General features: G+C 41.1%; 1 protein-coding gene across 1 annotated transcript in view; it reads right to left on the bottom strand.

The window, feature by feature from the left end:
• The window catches only part of LOC126267695 (uncharacterized), a 168,007-nt gene that overhangs the window by 118,004 nt on the left and 28,678 nt on the right, over positions 1 to 21,325 (bottom strand). The window contains exon 2 of the mRNA XM_049972996.1: positions 7,054 to 7,353. Within this exon, the coding sequence (XP_049828953.1) occupies positions 7,054 to 7,353 (300 nt within the window). The remainder of the gene's footprint in view (positions 1 to 7,053; positions 7,354 to 21,325) is intronic.

Genomic DNA, 21,325 nt, shown 5'->3' with positions numbered 1-21,325 from the left:
AGGGTATGTTGTTCCACAGGGTTCAGACTCTCTCTACACCAGTATCAGGGAACTGGGATCAGTAATTTAGTCGCGAAAACAGATGGAGATACTTTCGTATTTATAATATTAGTATAGAGCATGAACTGTGATTGTTAGATATTTAGAGCAAACTGTTGTTTAAACTTATGATGGTGTCAAGGTATTTCGGAATAAAGTAGGTCTACTTTACGTTTTTACCTGGTAATGTGGTGTTAATTTTGTGGTGACTTCCATTCACAAATGGATGTTTATGAAATACAGTAACTCCGGAATAACTGCTAAGATCGAAGCAACCACTGGACAGACAGCAAGAGCCACTTTTGATTAGCTTACTGAGCTAAAGAGACACTGGTCTCGAAACTGCAGGGCCACTTTTAAGGTATTTCCCAAGGTTTATGCCCAAAAGTTTCTTATTCCACCGTACTTGTCTGATCGTACTCTGCAAGATGTGAAGCACTGTAAAAATGCATTCTTCAGTAACTAATCGTACGTTTTCCGTCAGATTATTGCCAGTATCCTTTCGAAACACAGCACTTTTATGAAAAATAAGGAATGTGTTGACCCCAAGAGCGTCCCCAGAAATGTATCCGTGGACCGGGGAAGGACACAGGACTTTTAAACTTCCAATTTTGATATAAATGAGTTACGCACTTTTATGTTGCTGTTGTGGTCTGCAGTCCTGAGACTGGTTTGATGCAGCTCTCCATGCTACTCTATCCTGTGCAAGCCTCTTCATCTCCTATTACCTGTTGGAGCTTACATCCTTCTGAATCTGCTTAGTGTATTCATCTCTTGGTCTCCCTCTACGATTTTTACACTCCACGCTGCCCTCCAGCACTAAATTGGTGATCCCTTGATGCCCCAGAACATGTCCTACCAACCGATCCCTTCTTCTAATCAAGTTGTGCCACAAACTCCTCTTCTCCCCAATTCTATTCAGTACCTCCTCATTAGTTATGTGATCTACCCATCTAATCTTCAGTATTCTTCTGTAGCACCACATTTCGAAAGCTTCTATTCTCTCCTTGTCAAAACTATTTATTGTCCATGTTTCACTTCCATACATGGCTACACTCCATACAAATACTTTCAGAATCGACTTCCTGACACTTAAATCAATACTCGATGTTAACAAATTTCTCTTCTTCAGAAATACTCTCCTTACGATTGCCAGTCTACATTTTATATCCTCTCGAATTCGACCATCATCAGTTATTTTGCTCCTCAAATAGCAAAACTCCTTTACTACTTTAAGTGTCTCATTTCCTAATCTAATTCCCTCAGCACCACCCGACTTAATTCGACTACATTCCATTATCCTCGTTTCGCTTTTGTTGATGTTCATCTTATATCATCCTTTAAAGACACTCTCTATTCTGTTCAACTGCTCTTCCAGGTCCTTTGCTGTCTCTGACAGAATTACAATGTCATCGGCGAATCTCAAAGTTTTTATTTCGGATCCATGGATTTTAACACCTACTCCGAACTTTTCTTTTGTTTCCTTTACTGCTTGCTCAATATACAGATTGAATAGCATCGGGGAGAGGCTACAGCCCTGTCTAATTCTCTTCCCAACCACTGCTTCCCTTTCATGTCCCTCGACTCTTATATCTGCCATCTGGTTTCTGTACAAATTGTAAAAAGCCTTTCGTTCCCTGTATTTTACCCCTGCCACCTTCAGAATTTTAAAGAGAGTATTCCAGTCAACATTGTCAAAAGCTTTCTCTAAGTCTACAAATGCTAGAAACGTAGGTTTGCCCTTCCTTAATCTTTTCTAAGTCGTAGAGTCAGTATTGCCTCACGTGTTCCAACAGATCTACGGAATACAAACTGATCCTCCCCGAGGTCGGCCTCTCCCAGTTTTTTCATTCGTCTGTAAAGAATTCGCGTTAGCATTTCGCAGCTGTGATTTATTAAACTGATAGTTCGGAAATTTACACATCTGTAAACACCTGCTTTCTTTGGGATTGGAATTATTACATTCTTCTTGAAGTCTGAGGGAATTTCGCCTGTCTCATACATTTTGCTCACCAGATGGTAGAGTTTTGTCAGAACTGGCTCTCCCAAGGCTGTCAGTATTTCTAATGGAATGTTGTCCACTCCTGGGGCCTTGTTTCGACTTAGGTCTTTCAGTGCTCTGTCAAATTCTTCACGCAGTACCATATCTCCCATTTCATTTTCATCTACCCCCTCTTCCATTTCAATAATTTTGTCCTCAAGAACATCGCCCTTGTATAGACCCTCTATATACTCCTTCCACCTTTCTGCTTTCCCTTCTTTGCTTAGAACTGGGTTGCCATCTGAGCTCTTTATTTTCATGCAAGTGGTTCTCTTTTCTCCAAAGGTCTCTTTAATTTTCCTGTAGGCAGTATCTATCTTACCCCTCATGAGATAATCCTCTACATCCTTACATTTGTCCTCTAGCCATCCCTGCTTAGGCATTTAGCACTTCCTGTCGATCTCATTTTTGAAATGTTTGTATTCCTTTTTGCCTGTTTCATTTACTACATTTTTGTATTTTCTCCTTTCATTAATTAAATTCAGTATCTCTTCTGATACCCAAGGATTTCTACCAGGCCTTGCCTTTTTACCTACTTGATCCTCTGCTGCCTTCACTGTTTCATTCCTCAGAGCTACCCATTCTTCTTCTACTTTATTTCTTTCCCCCATTCATGTCAATTGTTCCCTTATGCTGTCCCTGATACTCTGTACAACCTCTGGTTCTTTCAATTTATCCAGGTCCCATCTACTTAAATTCCCACCTTTTTGCAGTTTCTTCAGTTTTAATCAACAGTTCATAACTAATAGATTGTGGTCAGATTCGACATCTACCCCTGGAAATGTCTTACAATTTAAAATCAGGTTCCTAAATCTCTGTCTTACCATTATATAATCTATCTGAAACCTAGTATCTCCAGGGGTCTTCCATGTATACAACCTTCTTTCATGATTGTTGAACCAAGTGTTAGTTATGATTAAATTATGCTCTGTGCAAAATTCTACCAGGCGGCTTCCTCTTTCATTTCTTAGCCCCAATCCATATTCACCTACTACGTTTCCTTCTCTTGCTTTCCCTACTGTCGAATTTCAGTCTCCCATGACTTTTCAATTTTCGTCTCCCTTCACTGCCTGAATAATTTCTTTTATCTCATCATACATTTTATCAATTTCCTCATCATCTGCAGAGCTAGTTGGCATATAAACTTGTACTACTGTAGTAGGCATGGGCTTCGCGTCTATAGTGGGCACAATTATGCGTTCACTATGCTGTTTGTAGTAGCTTACCCGCACTCCTGTTTTTTATTCATTATTAAACCTACTCCTGCATTACCCTTATTTCATTTTGTGTTTATAACCCTGTATTCACCTGATCAAAAGCCTTGTTCCTCCTGCCACCGAACTTCACTAATTCCTACTATATCTAACTTTAACCTATCAATTCCCCTTTTAAATTTTCTAACCTACCTGCCCGATTAAGGGATCTGACATTCCAAGCTCCGACCCGTAGAACGGCAGTTATCTTTCTCCTTTTATAGGTGACAGAAAAATCTTTTTATATCCCAGAGAACTGTTTGTTATCCACTCACTTCTAAAGGTGAGTACGAATTCTGTAATGGACAATAACTCTGTGATCCAGATTCCAGGGGGTCAGTGTAGTTCCTCCCTGTCCCTTGTAGACGCCTATGGACATAAGTCTGTTAGTTACCACAGCAGGTGCTGGTTCAATGATCAAACTTAAACATTATTTTTGATAATCTTTTGCTTCATGGAAAGCACTGAAGATTCACTGAATCGACTAAATAGAACTATTTTCTAGAATTATCTTTGGATATCCTTCCCAAGACTGCAACGACGTCAAGCTCACCTAATGATGTTGTTATGGTGGCCCACGCAGGACTGTAACCGACGTCTCGCTACAGCAGTGCCGTCGCCAACCGAAGCACCTGAAGTTATCAGAGATCTTATCTTACTCACAAGTAGTTTAGTGGATCATAATTAAAATAGCGACCGATCAGAATACTAAGGAGGAAGAAAGTGTTATGGTCCTGATCTTAAATGGCATTGACATAGAGATGTAAAGCTAGTAAACCACTATATGTACTTGGAGAAGTCACAAGAGATTGTAGACATGACAGTGACTTATTCACCACGGCCTGATTTTGCAACATTGGTCCACTTACCACTCAATCAACGGGTTGACTACTTTTATTATGTACCTTACCTTCAGTTCAGAGAAAAGATGACATTGCCGATGGCAACTTATTTATTTATTTATGCTGGCATGATTAGGGTTAGCACACACTGTCTTACAACTAACCACGCATTCTATGTATACGACTTCTAGTATGACAAACCGATAAACCTCTTACAAGTTACACTTAATACATCTCATAAAATTTAGAAATTACTGTTGCTGTTCTTTCACTTAATATCTCTCATAATAGTTAGAAATTAATTTTTCTGTTCTTGTGGACTTCAGACTGAACACTGGTTTGATGCAACTCTTCGTGCTAGTCTATCATGCGCAAGCCTCTTCATCTATGCATAATTACTACTACCCACGTCCTTCCCTTCCAAAACTGATGATTCCTTGATTGTTGAGGATGAGTCCCATTAACCGATCCCTTCTTTCAGTCAAACTGTGTACAAATTACTTTTTTTACTCAATTTCGAATCAGTACTTCCTCATTAGTTGTCTGATCTATCTACTAATTATCAACATTCTTCAGTAGCATCATGTTTCAAAACCTTCTATTCTTTTTGTGTCTAAACTCGTCCAAACAGCTTATCGTCCACGTCGCACTTTCGTACAAGGTGACGTTCCATAGGTATATCATGTGAAAAAATTTCTTGAAATTTAATTTTTGGTAAATATTAACTAACTCCTGTTCCTCACAGATACATTCCTTGCTATTGCACGTCTGCATTTTACGTCCTCTGTACTGTGACAATCATCAGTTTTTTAATGCCGATTAGACAAATTCATATATTACTCTTCGTGTCTCATTTTGTAATGTAACTCTCTCTGCACTGCCAGAATTAATTCGACTACAATTCATTACACCTGTTTTACTTTTGTTGATGTTGATTACGTCTTTTCAAGAAAATATCTATCGCGTCCAACTGCTCATCCAATTCCTTTGCTTTATGAAAGTTTGATGGTACCAGAGATACAGTTCAGACGTTTCACTTGGTAATGGAAGATTAGATTAGATTAGATTAGATTAGATTAATACTCGTTCCATAGATCATGAATACGACACTTCGTAATGATGTGGAACGTGTCAGGTTAATGAAAGATGTCTGTACAAGATATTACATTACACAAAATATTACATGACACTAATGCTTAAATTAGTTTTTTTCCCTCCCTTAATTTATATCTAAAAATTCAGCCAATGAGTAGAAGGAGCTGTCATCTAGAAATTCTTTTAATTTGTTTTTAAATGTTGGTTGACTATCTGTCAGGCTTTTGATGCTGTTTGGTAGGTGACCAAAGACTTTTGTGGCAGCATAATTTCCCCCCTTCTGTGCCAATAGTCAGATTTAACCCTGCATAGTGAATATGGCCTAGGAAAGATAAAGACATTGATAGGATTTGTTGACCTAAAACGGACGTTCGATAATGTAAAATGGTGCAAGACGATGGAATTTCTCAGGAAAATAGGTGTATGATATAGGGGCAGGGGGTAACGCACAGTATGTATAGAAACCGAGAAGGGAAACTAAGAGTGGAAGACCAACAACAAAATATTCAAATTGGAAATGGTATAAGACAAGAATGTTGTAGATCTACATATCGAAGAAGTTATGATGGAACATGAGTTCAGAATTAGGATTAAAATTGAAACTGAAAAAATATCACCGATAAGATTCGCTAATGACATTGCTATGCCCAGTGAACACGAAGAAGACTCGCAGGAGAGGTTGAATGGAACGACCGTTCTTATGAGCACACATTATGGATTGATAAAAAAACGGAAAAAATACGAAAGTAGTGAAGACTAGCAGAAATAATATTAGCAATAAACTTGGCATAAAAATGACAATAAAGTAGACGAAGTTAACGAATTCTTGTTCCTTGGAAAGAAAATAGAAAATCACAGACGAACGAAGGAGGGCATAAAAAATAGACTACCACAGACAAAGACAGAATTCCTGGACAAAATAAGTCTACTAGAAACAAACATTGGTGGTAGTTTGAGAAAGAAATTCCTGAGCATGCACCCTTTCAGCACAGTATTGTATGCAAGGATTGTAGGAAAACCGTTGGAAAAGAGAATCGAAATGTTCGAGATGTGATGTAGAAAGACGTTGAAAATTAGATGGACTGATAAGATGAGGAAGAGGAAGTTTCCCGCAGAATCGCTGAAGAAAGGAATATGTGGAAAACACTGACAACAATAAGGGACACGATAATAGGACATGTGTTATAACATCAGAAAAAAGCTTACAAGGTACGTCAGGGAGCTGTAGACGGTAAAAACTGTGGGAGCAGATAGGTGTTGGACTATATTCAACAAATAATTGAAGACGTTGGGTGCAAGTGGCAAAAGGTTGCCACAAGGGAGGAGTTCCCGGCGGGACATAACAAACCAGAGAAGAGACTGTTGGCCCAGCCTTCAACTGACGAATGAACTGACTTATCCAGATAGTTATGCGGCACATACAGCCACCTAGACAAATTGAGGAATAGTCAGATGTGAAATAAGCGAAATAACTGAGGTTTCAATCCCAGATCATAGGAATTGTGGTCCGCTTTTTACTTGCTTAGTCACCGTGAGAGCAATGGAGGGCGGAAACGGCAGGGGATGATGAAATAAATGTTAAAAAAATCAAATGGCTCCTAGCACTATGGGATTTAACATCTGAGGTTATCAGTTCCCGAGACTTAGAACTACATAAACCTACTTGTTTCGTAAGGCAATAATTACGTGCATGTAGAAGGGGAGTCGCACGTAGCTCACATAAGTGGTCGAGGTGCCTGCGCAGAATACGCAGCTGCGTGCACAGCTGTACTATGATACTGACGTTGAGAGTGTCGGCGATGACGCTGACGACTGCCACGTGGAATGTGCCGAGTGCACAGTAGATCCAGGCAGCGAGGAAAGTCCACGGCCTGCCCTCTACGCCGAAGGGCAGCTCCAGTATGAAGGGCAGACCCTTGGGCGAGGCTCCGTGAAGCAGCGGCGGAACACACAACCAGCACAGAGAGGCCACCAGCGCAGCGCGAGCGCAGAGACGCGTGAAACTGCGCATGCGCCGAGACGACTCTGCGACCAGTGCGGCATCAGACTCACCAGTCGCCCACTGGTAGAGTTCGTCGCGTACCTGCAACCAATAGCAGGAATCAAAAATAACACTGTGCAACAATGAAAATGTAAATTGAATGCAAATAGCCAATTCCTATAAATTCTAATGTGATGACCACCAATATCACAAAGACAATTCAAAATTAGGTAGTTTTCATTTTACACTGTTTAAACGGTGAGATAATTATATACGCAATTTAAGTTAAGTTTAAAATCAAATATTATAATTGCTTGTCAAAGTCATAATAACTAGTTGCAATGGATTATATTATTGTCCCTGGTCTTACTTGTGTCCAATATTTTGGATATAACCATTTTGATACTAGTTTCAGTGATCTTTTTGTCTCCCTCCTCTTCAACTGCAGTGACTTTATTAATGCATGTTATAAGACTTTCACATTTATTACCAGATTAACTACCGATTGTTCAAGTTGACTGCTATTGAAGTGAACAAAAATTCCACGAGTTTGTGTTAATAGTGCTGACACATTTTGCTGTTTGTGTGGAGAAGTACCATTTGCTTCACAAAAACAGCAAATAATTCCATTCATTAAAAAAGCTTACAGTTGTTATTTTGGGTGATCAGGATAAATCTTCGGCTCCACATGTAATCTGCAACACTTGTGTCAGCAACCTCAGGAACTGGATGCATGGAAAGGATGTTCAATGCCCTTTGCAGTGCCCATGAAATAGCGTGAGCCAGCCAATCACGTCAGTGACTGCTACATTCGTATGGTTCCTCCTATCAAGAAGGGAATATCTAAGAAGAAGCAGTGGACAGTGATCTATCCTAACATTCCGTCTGCCATACGTCCAGTTCTACATTGGTAATGACTGTCAATACCTGAACCACCGACAGAGTACGAGATTACTTCTGATGGGGATTCTGAATGTCCTGAATCATGTACATTACAAGATCCAGAGTTTCTTCAAAATATATCATCAACTGATGATCCATAAAAATTGTCTCAAAATGAGTTACGTGATCTCATAAGAGATTTGGAGCTCTCTAAAGCTAAGGCTGAGATTTTAGCATCAAGACTGCAGCAGCGCAATTTTCTGGAAAGTAATGTAAATGATTCATTTTACCGCAGAAAAGAGCAACAATTCACTCTTTTTTTTTTAACATGCAAGATAGTCTTGTGGCATGTGTAGACATAAATGGTCTAATGAAGGCTCTCAGAATTAATTACAACCTGACGAATGGAGACTCTTTATTGATTCGTCAAAGTTGAGCTTAAAAGCAGTACATATTGGTAGTGAGCTTCCTTCTAGTCCAGTTGGGCATACTGTGCATATGAGTCATACCAAAACATAAAAATTTTTCAAGAACCATCAAGTATAATGACTCTCAATGGCAGATTTGTGGAGACTTGAAAGTGGTTGCATTGCTATTAGGTATGCAGTTAGGGTATACTAAATATTGCTCCTTCTTCTGTGAATGGGATAACCGAACTCGTGCATCTCCTTGCAGTAAATGTGAATCAGCCACGAGAAAATCTCTTCAATCATCTATAAAGAACATTAAGGGTGAACCTCTAGTAGACCCTAAAAGTATTCTGCTCACGCCCTTGCACATCAAGCTGGTTCTCATGAAAAACTTTGTTAAGGGAATGAACAAAGAGGGCGATAAGTTAAAGTACTTAAAGTAAAAATTCCCTTACTTAAGTGATGCCAGCGTAAAGGAGGACATCTTTGTGTGTCCACAAATTCGAGAGCTTTTTGGAGACCATACTTTTGATGGAATCATACAAGATGATCAGAAGTATGCATGGGAATGTTTTAAGACAGTCTGCTTACAGTTCTTAGGGAACAAACGACCAATAAATTACAAGGAGACTGTATATAACATGTTGTCATCTTATGAAAAACTTGGTTGCCCCATGTCACTGAAAATGCATTTCTTACATAGTCATATTGCCTTCTGCCCCAAATATTGTGGTGCAGTAAGTGATGAAAAGGGGAGCGTTTTCATCAAGATATTGCCACATTTGAGAAGAGGTCTGCCGGAAAGCGGAGCCCTACTATTTTAGCAGATTACTGCTGTACTGTCATAAGGGATGTTCCCGAGTATGTGTATAAACGTCAAGCCAAGTGAAAACGGTCATGTTCTCAATTTATCTCTGATCAAACTATGTAGCTGTATATACTATAAATACGGACATTTAATATTTGCAGTCCTTTACATACATTTCTGACCAGTTAATTTACATATTTTCGTTTGTGCTTTACATAGTTCTGACACAAAGCAGACTTACAAGTATTTTCATTCATGTAATATTATCTTTTTTTTTCTTAATATTTTAATTTTATACTTCCAAAATGGCACTGAAATTTATCAGTGCATAACACATAGCATAATTCAAGTAATTATTCACTTACAATTTGTTATGCTGAATCTTGGAACATGAAAGCATATTTAGTTAGTGAGTTATTTACATAAAAAATGTAGATTACTCTTTTTAAAAAACAAGACCGAAGTATTTATGAAGATGATTTTGTATCATTTTATACTGAAATAAACACAACTAACTCAAACCCGTGCAATTTACACACTTTCACTTGAAATTTTTTGTTCAATGTAATCTGAAGAAGCCTCCATGAAGATTTTTTCTTCAAATTTCTCTCTCACAATGAAATGTCCGGAAGTAAATGGCAATGACTACTGCTCTCCGTGACATCAATTGTTGTATATAGTGAACATATAATGTGTGTACATATAGAAAGTCGTGAATGTAGGGATGTTGTAGAGTGCCATCAACGAAGAGAACCGTTCTTCTAGGAAGTAGACGGATTGCTTGAACCTCATTGAAAATCGTCGACGACACCACTGAATGTGCTACACTCAAGGCAAGATAATTTTGGGAACGTGGCCACTTAAGAGCGTTAACGATGAGAACGTGGCAAGTGCCATAACCCAATTTCCCTGAAACTTCGCTCAGTGGAAGAGGCGTGAAACACGCATCTCGGCTTATATGTAGATACTGGACTGTCTCTGAAAGAAGAACAGTTAAAGCTTTCGTGGTATTTTCCTGTTACGAGATCTATTTGCAAAGCAATGTCCGACCGGTCCCAAATTGGAAAGCAGTGTGAAAATCAAAAATGTTTTATTTGTAACAGTTTTCTACACCTTCCAGTTACTTCTCTACATAATCGCCGCTGCGATTTAGACATCTGTCATAGCGTTGTACCAACTTACCAATGCCCTCGTCGTAGAAGGCAGCCGCCTGTTCTTCCTATCAATTCTCAACGCTGAGCTACAGAACATTGTCTTCATAGTCAGCGATTCATACGAGCAGAGATGAAACTCAGGGAGAGTCAATGATGGTCTCTGTTATGGGAGGTCAACCACTTCCCGTCGAAAAAGCTGCAGGAGCGTCTTAACTGCACCTGCAGAGTGTGACCGGGAATATTGTCATGGAGAAGGAAACGCATGGCAGCTGTTTTATGTGGGCTGCGTGACATTAGGAGAAATCTCACACCAGACCCCTCATACTTGGCGGGAGACACTGTTGTACTAAGCACCTTTACGTGGTCACTGTGTGCTCAGAACTGAGAAGAGCGACATGACGCAATCCACAGGTATGCTAGAGGAACTACCCAAAGCATCTGTGCAAAGCTTCATCGGATTTTCGCACCTTACGTTCCAAATAAACCTCGTAATTTATGTGCCTTTTACCTCGCGAAATTCACAGACGAAATGATGACACAGTGGTTACAACGTCGTGGCTTCTTAATATTGCAGCCCTTGCCGAAACCCGATTATTACCTTTTTTTTGTTTTACATTTATTCAGCCACGTCTGCAGAAGATTAATACGCGAATGTTTCCCAGTATATATTGATATAACGTTGTCCTTATGCCTGCTAACTGTGTCGGATGGGCGAATTTAAAAAGAAATGAGAAAACTACACGAAATAGTTTTTGGTGAAATTCCTGTAGTGTATCTTCATTTATAATCAGTTGATACATGGTTTCCTGCGAAATGTCAATGCTCGAAATCTTCACCAATGTTAACGACTGCAGTGTTTTGTATGCAGTGTTATGTAAATCCAAACACCCATAAATGAAGTGCGAAGGAGTATTAATACGACGATAAATGTAAAATACCTGCGCGAGAGATAAATACTCTGTGGAATTTAAGCATCTTTGTGCGAACTCGCTAACAAAGATGTACAGGCTGTAATAAGCTACGCGAAAGAGATAATTATTTCATGTTGGACATTAGAAGGGAGATGCTCGATGTCGGATTGGGAGAAGATTGTTAGAAGCCGCCATTAAGGCGTTAATCTACGTTTTATGGTATTGAAGAAAACAAATACATATCAAAGCACAAAAGGAGTATCAAGTGTGTAGAGTTCATAACCCTTAATCATTTCAAAAGAAATATTCAGTGATTATAAACATGTAAGTCGTTCGGAAGTGTTGTGTTGTTTGATGGTGCGAACCTGCAGTTTCACACGGCTTTTAGATTCGTCGAGGATATTTCTCTGAAGACCTAAATAATTTCACAAACTAAAGTTGGACGCCACGTTCCAAACACCTGATACACGATAGCACTTGTCTGTACCGATCGATGTCCGTAGAGCGATAAATTATCTTTCGCCATTTCAAAAGGAGAAGTCCAAGCGAGGAGACTCAACGAGATCAGCTGCTGCGAAACGCATATGGTATTACTGTATTCTTTAACTTAGGGAGAACAGTAAGCAATATAGACTTCATAACCACCGCAAACATAATTAAAAGGACTCAATTGAAATAAAAGGAGCAAACAGTAAAAAAGGAATCTCTAAACCAAACCATCAACAAAAATCTATTTATAATAATACGCAATCACATTAATGAAACACTCATTATATAATACAGAGAATAAAAATAAGAACTTTAAAAGTCGTTTCTTTCCAGATTGAGTTTCATACGAAGAAATGTCACTGTGGCAAACATGTTTCGCGTGATTCTCTTGGTGTACGGGATATCCGGGTTTCAAATGTTTCTACGATCAGTATCGTCCAAGCAAATGAACCAAATCTTCCTGAAGAATAAACATACGAATAAAATATAAGAATTAAGATAAGAATTGATATAGAAATGAAATATCGTAGTAAGAGAATTCGAAAAGTTTGTGCACATGTTGTTTTTGTAGTAGTCTTCAGTCCTGAGACTGGTTTGATGCAGCTCTCCATGCTACCCTATCCTGCGCAATCTTCTTCATCCCCCTGTACCTACTGCAACCTACATCCTTCTGAATCTGCTTAGTGTATTCATCTCTTGGTCTGCCTCTACGGTATTTACCGTCCACGCTGCCCTCTAATGCTAAATTTGTGGTCCCCTGATGCCTCAGAACATGTCCTACCAACCGGCCCCTTCTTCTTGTCAAGTTGTGCCATAAACTCCTCTCCAATTCTATTCTGTACCTCCACATTAGTTATGTGATCTACCCATCGAATCTTCAGCATTCTTCTGTAGCACCACATTTCGAAAGCTTCTATTCTCTTCTTGTCCAAACTATTTATCGTCCATGTTTCACTTCCATGCATGGCTACAGTCCATACAAATACTTTCAAAAATGACTTCCTGACACTTAAATCTATACTCGATGTTAACAAATTTCTCTTCTTCAGAAACGCTTTCCTTGCCATTGCCAGTCTACATTTTATATCCTCTCTACTTCCACCATCATCAGTTATTTTGCTCCCCAAATAGCAAAATTCCTTTACTACTTCAAGTGTCTCATTTCCTAATCTAATTCCCTCAGCATCACCCGACTTAATTTGACTACATTCCATGATCCTCGTTTTGCTTTTGATGATGTTCATCTTATATCCTCCTTTCACGACACTGTCCATTCCGTTCAACTGCTCTTCCAAGTCCTTTGATGTCTTTGACAGAATTACAGTGTCATCGGCGAACCTCAAAGTTTCTATTTCCTCTCCATGGATTTTAATACCTACTCCGAATTTTTCTTTAGTTTGCCTTACTACTTGCTCAATATAGAAATTGAGTAACATCGGGGTGAGGCTACAACCCTGTCTCACTCCCTTCCCAAACAATGCTTTCCTTTCATGTCCCTCGACTTTTATAAATGTCATCTGATTTCTGTACAAATTGTAAATAGCCTTTTGTGCACATATGTAACATAATAATAAATAAGAGACACTTACTGTGAAATATATTGTAATTTTACAATTAGTATAACGCCCTTCTATCCCCCAATTTTATAAGAAACGGTCGCGTAGCAATCTTCTACGGGTGTGGGTAGGAAAAAAAAAATTTAAAAATAAAAAAAAGCAAAAACGTGGTTTCGAACACGGGGTGCAAAATTAAAATGCCACGATGGTTATCACTGAGCCATTATCTGAATGGTGAACATAGGGAGGTAAAAGTCATATAAAGTACCTCGAGGTCGAGTGTCTATGGATAAGGCGAGGCATGTGTCTGCTTACTTTCACTCCTCTTCCACTGAGTTGAAGTTCGTGGGAAATCGGATGATGCTAATTGCCATGTTCTCTTGGTGATCCTTTGTGTCATTGTGGCTATCTCTGGCTATAGAAAATGAAGCCTCGCGTGCAGTATATATCGATGGAGTTAGTGGTGTTACATCACGTGAAAGAAAAACAAACAGTAATAGGAAGAGAACTGTGAAAGTCAGGGATTTTGGTTGTACTTGGATGGAAACTGATTCTGTGAAACAGCTTGAAACAAGGGAGAAAAGGGTTCTAGCCATTCAAAAGTTACTGAAAATTGTCATATATTGTTCACAAGCTTGAAAAGAAGGGAGACTGGTTAAGCGGTGGGTGGCACAGGAGAAAAGTTTACGTTCCGGTTTTGGAGGCGGTGGGAAAGGAAACTGGGGTTTAAGTAGCGTCAACGGCGAAGTCGTTCTTTAGAGACGGAGAACACGTTCGGATTTGGGAAAGACGAAGAAGAAAAATGCTCCTGCGCTTTCGAAACAATTATCCCGGCATTTTCATTAAGCGATTTGGGAATGTAATGGGACACTTGCACTGCTGGCCATTAAAATTGCTACAGCACCAAGATGACGAGCGACAGACGAGAAATTTAACCGACAGGAAGAAGATGCTGTGATATGCAAATGATTATTTTTTCAGAGCATTCACAGAATGTTGGCACCTACAACGTGCTGATACGAGGAAAGTTTCCAAACGATTTCTTATACACAAACAGCAGTTGACCGGCGTTGCCTGTTGAAAAGTTGTTGTGATGCCTCGTGCAAGGAGGAGAAATGCGTACCATCATGTTTCACGTTTCCGACTTTGTTAAAGGTCGTATTGTAGCCTATCGCGATTGCGGATTATCTTATCGCGACATTGCTGCTCGCGTTGGTCGAGATCCAATGACTGTTAGCAGAATATGGAATCGGTGGGTTCAGGAGAATAATACGGAACGCCGTGCTGGATCCCAGCGGCCTCGTGTTACTAGCAGACAGGCATCTTATGCGGATGACTGTAACGGATCGTGCAGCCACGTCTCGATCCTTCAGTCAACAGATGTGGACGTTTGCGAGACAACAAACATGTGCACGAACAGTTCGACGACGCTTTGCAGCAGCAGACAGGAGCGTCTGTGATGGTGTACTCAATCACGAACCTGAGTATACGAATGGCAAAACGTCATTTTTTCGGATGAATCCAGGTTCCGTTTACAGCATCGTGATGGTCGCATCCATGTTTGGCGACATCGTGGTGAACGCACATTGGAAGCGTGTATTCGTCATCGCCATACTGTGGTATCGTCCGGAGTGATGGTATGGGGTGCCATTAGTTACACGTCTCGGTCACCTCTTTTTCTCAGTGACGGCACTTTGAACAGTACCCATTACATTTCAGATGTGTTACGACCCGTGGCTCTACCCTTCATTCGATCCCTGCCAAACTATACATTTCAGCAGGATAATGCCGACCGCATGTTGCAGGTCCTGTACGGGCCTTTCTGGATACAGAAAATGTTCGACTGCTGCCCTGGCCAGCACAGTCTCCAAATCTCTCACCAACTGAAAACTTCTGGTCAATGGTGGCCGAGCAACTGGCTTGTCACAATACGCCAGTCACTACTCCTGACGAACTGTGGTATCGTGTTGAAGCTGCACGGGCAACTGTACCTGTACATGACATCCAAGCTCTGTTTGACTCAATCCCCAGGCGTATCAAGGCCGTTATTACGGCCAGAGGTGGGTGTTCTGGGTACTGATTTCTCAGGATCTATGCACCCAAATTTCGTGAAAATGTAATCACATGTCAGTTCTAGTATAATATATTTGTCCAATGAATACCCGTTCATCATCTGCATTTCTTCTTGGTGTAGCAATTTCAATGGCCAATAGTGGATCGTCGGACCAGCATTTGAACCACCGTCCTCTTGCATGCAAGTCCAGCGCTTAATGGCCCGTTCGCTAAAGTGACGCTACAGCTCGTGGCGTAATGAACTGGCACCGCGACTGCCAGTGTGAGCGCCTAGTTTTCAGTGGCATCATTGTGGTAGTGCCACGTAATTCCATGCTCCTAAAAGTTAAAGCCTGTTGTTCTTCTCCCACCAACGAATAACGATATTCGAATACTTGCTGCTGGTTGTATTTCTGAAAACCGGCGTTCTGACCTCGTCTTCGTGGAATAATTACTGTTACGGTCCTTTAGTTTTCAGCGTATCTTTATTTAATCACCAATGGTGAAAAAAGTAAAAACAAAGACACACCAAGTACAATTTCTGGAACTACGTGAGGAGCAATTTTGCTTGTAGACGCATAAAAGCGAGTGACTACAGGGTTATAACCACAAAATCAAATAGAGGTAATGCAGGAGTAGGTTTAATAAGGAATAGGAAAATAGGAATCCGGGTAAACTACTACAAACGGCATAGTGAACGCATTGTTGTGGACAAGATAGATACAAAGCCCACACCTACTACAGTGGTACAAGTTTATATGCCAACTAGCTCTGCAGATAACGAAGATATGTATGATGAAATAAAAGAAATTATTCAGATAGTGAAGGGAGACGAAAATTTAATAGTAATGGGTGACTGGAATTCGAGTGTAGGAAAAGGGAGAGAAGGAAACGTAGTAGGTGAATATGGATTGGGGCTAAGAAATGAACGAGAAAGCCGCCTGGTAGAATTTTGCACAGAGGACAACTCAAACATAGCTAACACTTGGTTTAAGAATCATGAAAGAAGGTTGTATACGTGGAAGACCCCTGGAGATACTAAAAGGTATCAGATAGATTATATAATGGTAAGACAGAGATTTAGGAACCAGGTTTTAAATTGTAAGACATTTCCAGGGGCAGATGTGGACTCTGACCACAATCTATTTGTTATGCACTGTAGATTAAAACTGAAGAAACTGCAAAATGGTGGCAATTTAAGGAGATGGGACCTGGATAAACTGAAAGAACCAGAGGTTGTACAGAGTTTCAGGGAGAGCATAAGCGAACAATTGACAAGATTGGGGGAAAGAAATACAGTAGAAGAAGAATGGTTAGCTTTGAGGGATGAAGCAGTGAAGGCAGCAGAGGATCAAGTAGGTAAAAAGACGAGGGCTAGTAGAAATCCTTGGGTAACAGAAAAAATATTGAATTTAATTGATAAAATGGAAGAGGATGTAGATGAAAATGAAATGGGAGATACAATACTGCGTGAAGAGTTTGACAATGCACTGAAAGACCTGAGTCGAAATAAGGCCCCGGGAGTAGAAAACATTCCATTGGAACTACTGACGGCCTTGGGAGAGCCAGTCCTGACAAAACTCTACCATCTGGTGAGCAAGATGTATGAAACAGGCGAAATACCCTCAGACTTCAAAAAGAATATAATAATTCCAATCCCAAAGAAAGCAGGTGTTGACAGATGTGAAAATCAGTTTAATAAGCTACAGCTGCAAAATACTAACACGAATTGATTACAGACGAATGGAAAAACTAGTAGAAACCGACCTAATGGAAGATCGGTTTGGATTCCGTAGAAGTACTGGAACACGTGAGGCAATACAGACCTTACGACTTATCTTAGAAGAAAGATTAAGGAAAGGCAAACCTACGTTTCTGGCATTTGTAGACTTAGAGAAAGCTTTTGACAATGTTGACTGGAATACTCTCTTTCAAATTCTAAAGGTGGAAGGGGTACAATACAGGGAGTGAAATGCTATTTACAATTAGTACCGAAAGCAGATGACAGTTGTAAGAGTCGAGGGACATGAAAGGGATGCAGTGGTTGGGAAGGGAGTAAGACAGGGTTGTAGCCTATCCCCGATGTTATTCAGTCTGTATATTGACAAGCAGTAAAAGAAACAAAAGAAAAATTCGGAGTAGGTATTAAAATCCATGGAGAAGAAATAAAAACTTGGAGGTTCGCCGATGACATTGTAATTCTGTCAGAGACAGTAAAGGACTTGGAAGAGCAGTTGAATGGAATGGACAGTGTCTTGAAAGGAGGATATAAGATGAACATCAACAAAAGCAAAACGAGTATAATGCAATGTAGTCGAATTAAGTCGGGTGATGCTGAGGGAATTAGATTAGGAAATGAGACGCTTGAAGTAGTAAAGGAGCTTTGCTATTTGGGGAGCAAAATAACTGATGATGGTCGAAGTAGAGAGGATAGAAAATGTAGACTGGCAATGGCAAGGATAGTGTTTCTGAAGTAGAGAAATTTGTTAACATAGAGTATAGATTTAAGTGTCAGGAAGTCATTTTTGAAAATATTTGTATGGAGTGTAGCCATGTATGGAAGTGAAACATGGACGATAAATAGTTTTGACATTAAGAGAATAGAAGGTTTCGAAATGTGGGGTTACAGAAGAATGCTGAATATTAGATGGTTAGACCACGTAACTAATGAGGAAGAATTTAATAGGATTGGGGAGAAGAGAAGTTTGTGGCACAACTTGACCAGAAGAAGGGATCGGTTGGTAGGACATGTTCTGAGGCAGCAATGGATCACCAATTTAGTATTGGAGGGCAGCGCGGAGGTTAAAAATCGTAGAGGGAGACCAAGAGATGAATACACTAAGCAGATTCAGAAGGATGTAGGTTGCAGTAGGTACTGGGAGATGAAGAAGCTTGCACAGGATAGATTAGCATGGAGAGCTGGATCAAACCAGTCTCAGGACTGAAGACCACAACAACAACAAAAGCGAGTCTTATAAATACTGTGTTTTGGGAGATCAACTGCTCATAGAAAATTTCGACTGTGGGTGGAGAATACAGTGTCCAGTTACATTAATTTGACGACCTGTCAAAAATGTGAATAACCACGTTTTGGAGCGCGGACCTCAACGAGGTTCTGGAAGGTGCCGACAGTGGTGTCAAGCCAGGCCAACTACAGTGCCGACTCCAGTGCCGGTTGGGTGGACATGGCCCGAAGATCCCAATCGAGTTGGTACAACAGATTCTCGATTGAGTTTTAATCTGGAGAGTTTTGTAGCCAGGAGAGCACGGTAAGCTCATTCTCATCCTCTTCGAATCACGCACGCACACTGCGAGTTGTGTGAAACGTTGCTTTGTTCTACTGGTAGATGTCACTGTGCCGAGCAAAACCAAACTGCATGTAAATTGCATGTTGGGCTGGGCATGGTCCTCAAGGATAGATGTACACTTGTGTTGGTCAATTGTACCTTCTGCAATGCCATGAAATGCCTGGACACCTCCGATGATTGTTGCAGGATGTCTGCTTTTAGAGGCTCCACACCATGTTATGTTATGTTAACCGGGGACCTAGAAATGACGGAGAGGCTTTGTCCCCGCCGCAGCCACAGTGGTCCGCAACCCCACGACGACTACCGCAGTCCACTCCACCTCTCCAGACCCAACACCGAACCCAGGATTAGTGTGCGGTTTGGTCCTTGGTTGACCCCCCCCAGGGAACGTCTCACACCAGACGAGTGTAACCCTTACGTTGACGTGGTAGAGTAATGGTGGTGTACGCGTACGTAGAGAACTTGTTTGTGCAGCAATCGCCGACATAGTGTAGCTGAGGCGGAATAAGGGGAACCAGCCTGCATTCGCCAAGGCAGATGGAAAACCGCCTAAAAACCATCCACAGACTGGCCGGCACACTGGACCTCGACACAAATCCGCTGGGCGAATTCGCGCCGGGGACCAGCGCTCGTTCCCGCCGGGAAAGCCGTGCATTAGACGGCATGGCCAACCGAGCGGGCGTTCACACCATAAATGCTAACGGCTCTCGGTCGGATGCTGTACAAAACGTCATTCGTCTGAAAAGGCCACTTGTCGGCACTCAGTCGACATGTAGTTGCGGTACTGGCGTGCATCTGTTAGCCTTCGTCACCGATGAACAGCAGTCAGCACGGGTGCATGAACTAGACACCTTCGACGATGGCTCATAAAAAGCAACATTTGCAAAACGGTCGTTGAGGAGATACTGTTGGTAGCCTCTGGGATCATCTGGCTGGTCAGCTGCTCAAGAATTGCACGTCTGTTCGCCCGTACACATCTCCACAGCCGTCGTTCGCCCCTGTCATATATAGACTCTGGTGTGCTACAGCTGCCTTTGTGGCAGTTTTGGAAAGCGCCATTTTGCCAGTCGCGGAATTTTTTGACCACAACGGCGTACCAGTAGTTTACATACTTGGACGCTTCGGAAGTGCTTCCATCCTTATCCCGAACGACAAACATCATGCTCTTTCAGACGTCAGATAATCCGCCCTCTTTCTGCATTACGACAAATGTTGCACTGCTTTCCGCATCCACCCTACATGCTTTATGTGCCCTCCACTAGTAATGCTGCCAATTCTCGTCTGTGAGTGGCTATTGCAAGTTGACGTCGAACATAGGGGGTGGTCCCATTAATGTGACTGGACCGTGTGTGAGCGTGGGGTTGCTATTCTGTCATTCTGCACAACGGATTAATCTGAGATATACCCTTTACCCTGTTGCTCCTGCAAGATGCAATTTCCACCCCCAAACCACTACAGAAGTCAGACAGACGCTCCTAACGTCCGAAAGAGAAATGCCTGAAAAACTTTCAGCAACAAATATCTTCTGGAGTCGTACAGTGTAAGGAAATGACACAAAAATTCACAAAAATTCTTACGTAACTATTGGGACACTTGGGTACTGGATTAGTGCTAGTTAGTGTAAGAAAAACAGGAAAGTAACGAAAATTATTATTTATTTTGCAAAAATTCTGAGAAATCTCAATGGCACTTTTAGTTATGAACCGAACACTTTATTTCCTGGTTCTTTTCGGAATGTGAAATTACTTCTTAAGGAAAGGATTCGCTAATGAAATTTCTATACAAAGTTAAAGATTGTTATTGACATGGCAGAATGGCTGAGAGCCGCGCCTACTCAATTTGAATAATTATCCGTTAGAATGTTGCTAGGTACGGTCGAGGCTCTCGCATGTGAAATGCAGTGAAGGGTACTGTTGTGGAGGAAATATGGGGCTCGCAATAGCTGTAGCGCACAGTACCGTAAGCTGCGATGACCGCTGTCTGCGCCACTCCCCTCTGACAAATATGATAGCTCTCGTTCTATCTGGATTGACCTTCACCAATCAAACGCTCCTAATGCCTTGATGAAATCAATGACTCCTACTCACCACTAGTCTAACTATTGGCGTGGTACACCAGTCAAATAACCAGTCCACCGCGACGCCACTCAAAGGCCTTTAACTATAACTCACTCCATTCGAACCACACAATAAAGTGTGGCGGCCAACACAGTGAGCAGCGCTTAATCGCAAGGACTGAATGTAGAGTTGCACTTCGATTCCCTCTCGACAGAGGTACTCCCAGTGAAGTACTGAGGAGAGACTTGTTCCTCGCTCTTTGAGTACATGTACGAGTGCGCACACTCTCGTTACGTGTTCTTGCTCCAAGAGCGACAATGGAATGGCCCATCTCTACGCCAGACGTGAAAGGGTATATCTTTCGGTCTCTTCCACTACTCCTTCAACTCAAGGTGTCGGAAATATCGCCTGCCAATCAGCATTGCTCTCCTAAAACGGGAGAATGAC

The sequence above is a fragment of the Schistocerca gregaria genome, chromosome 4 (genome assembly GCF_023897955.1).
Source record: "Schistocerca gregaria isolate iqSchGreg1 chromosome 4, iqSchGreg1.2, whole genome shotgun sequence".
In the NCBI taxonomy this organism is placed as follows: domain Eukaryota; kingdom Metazoa; phylum Arthropoda; class Insecta; order Orthoptera; family Acrididae; genus Schistocerca; species Schistocerca gregaria.
The sequence above is the reverse complement of the archived record's forward strand: the minus strand, read 5'-3'. Positions and strand labels throughout refer to the sequence as shown.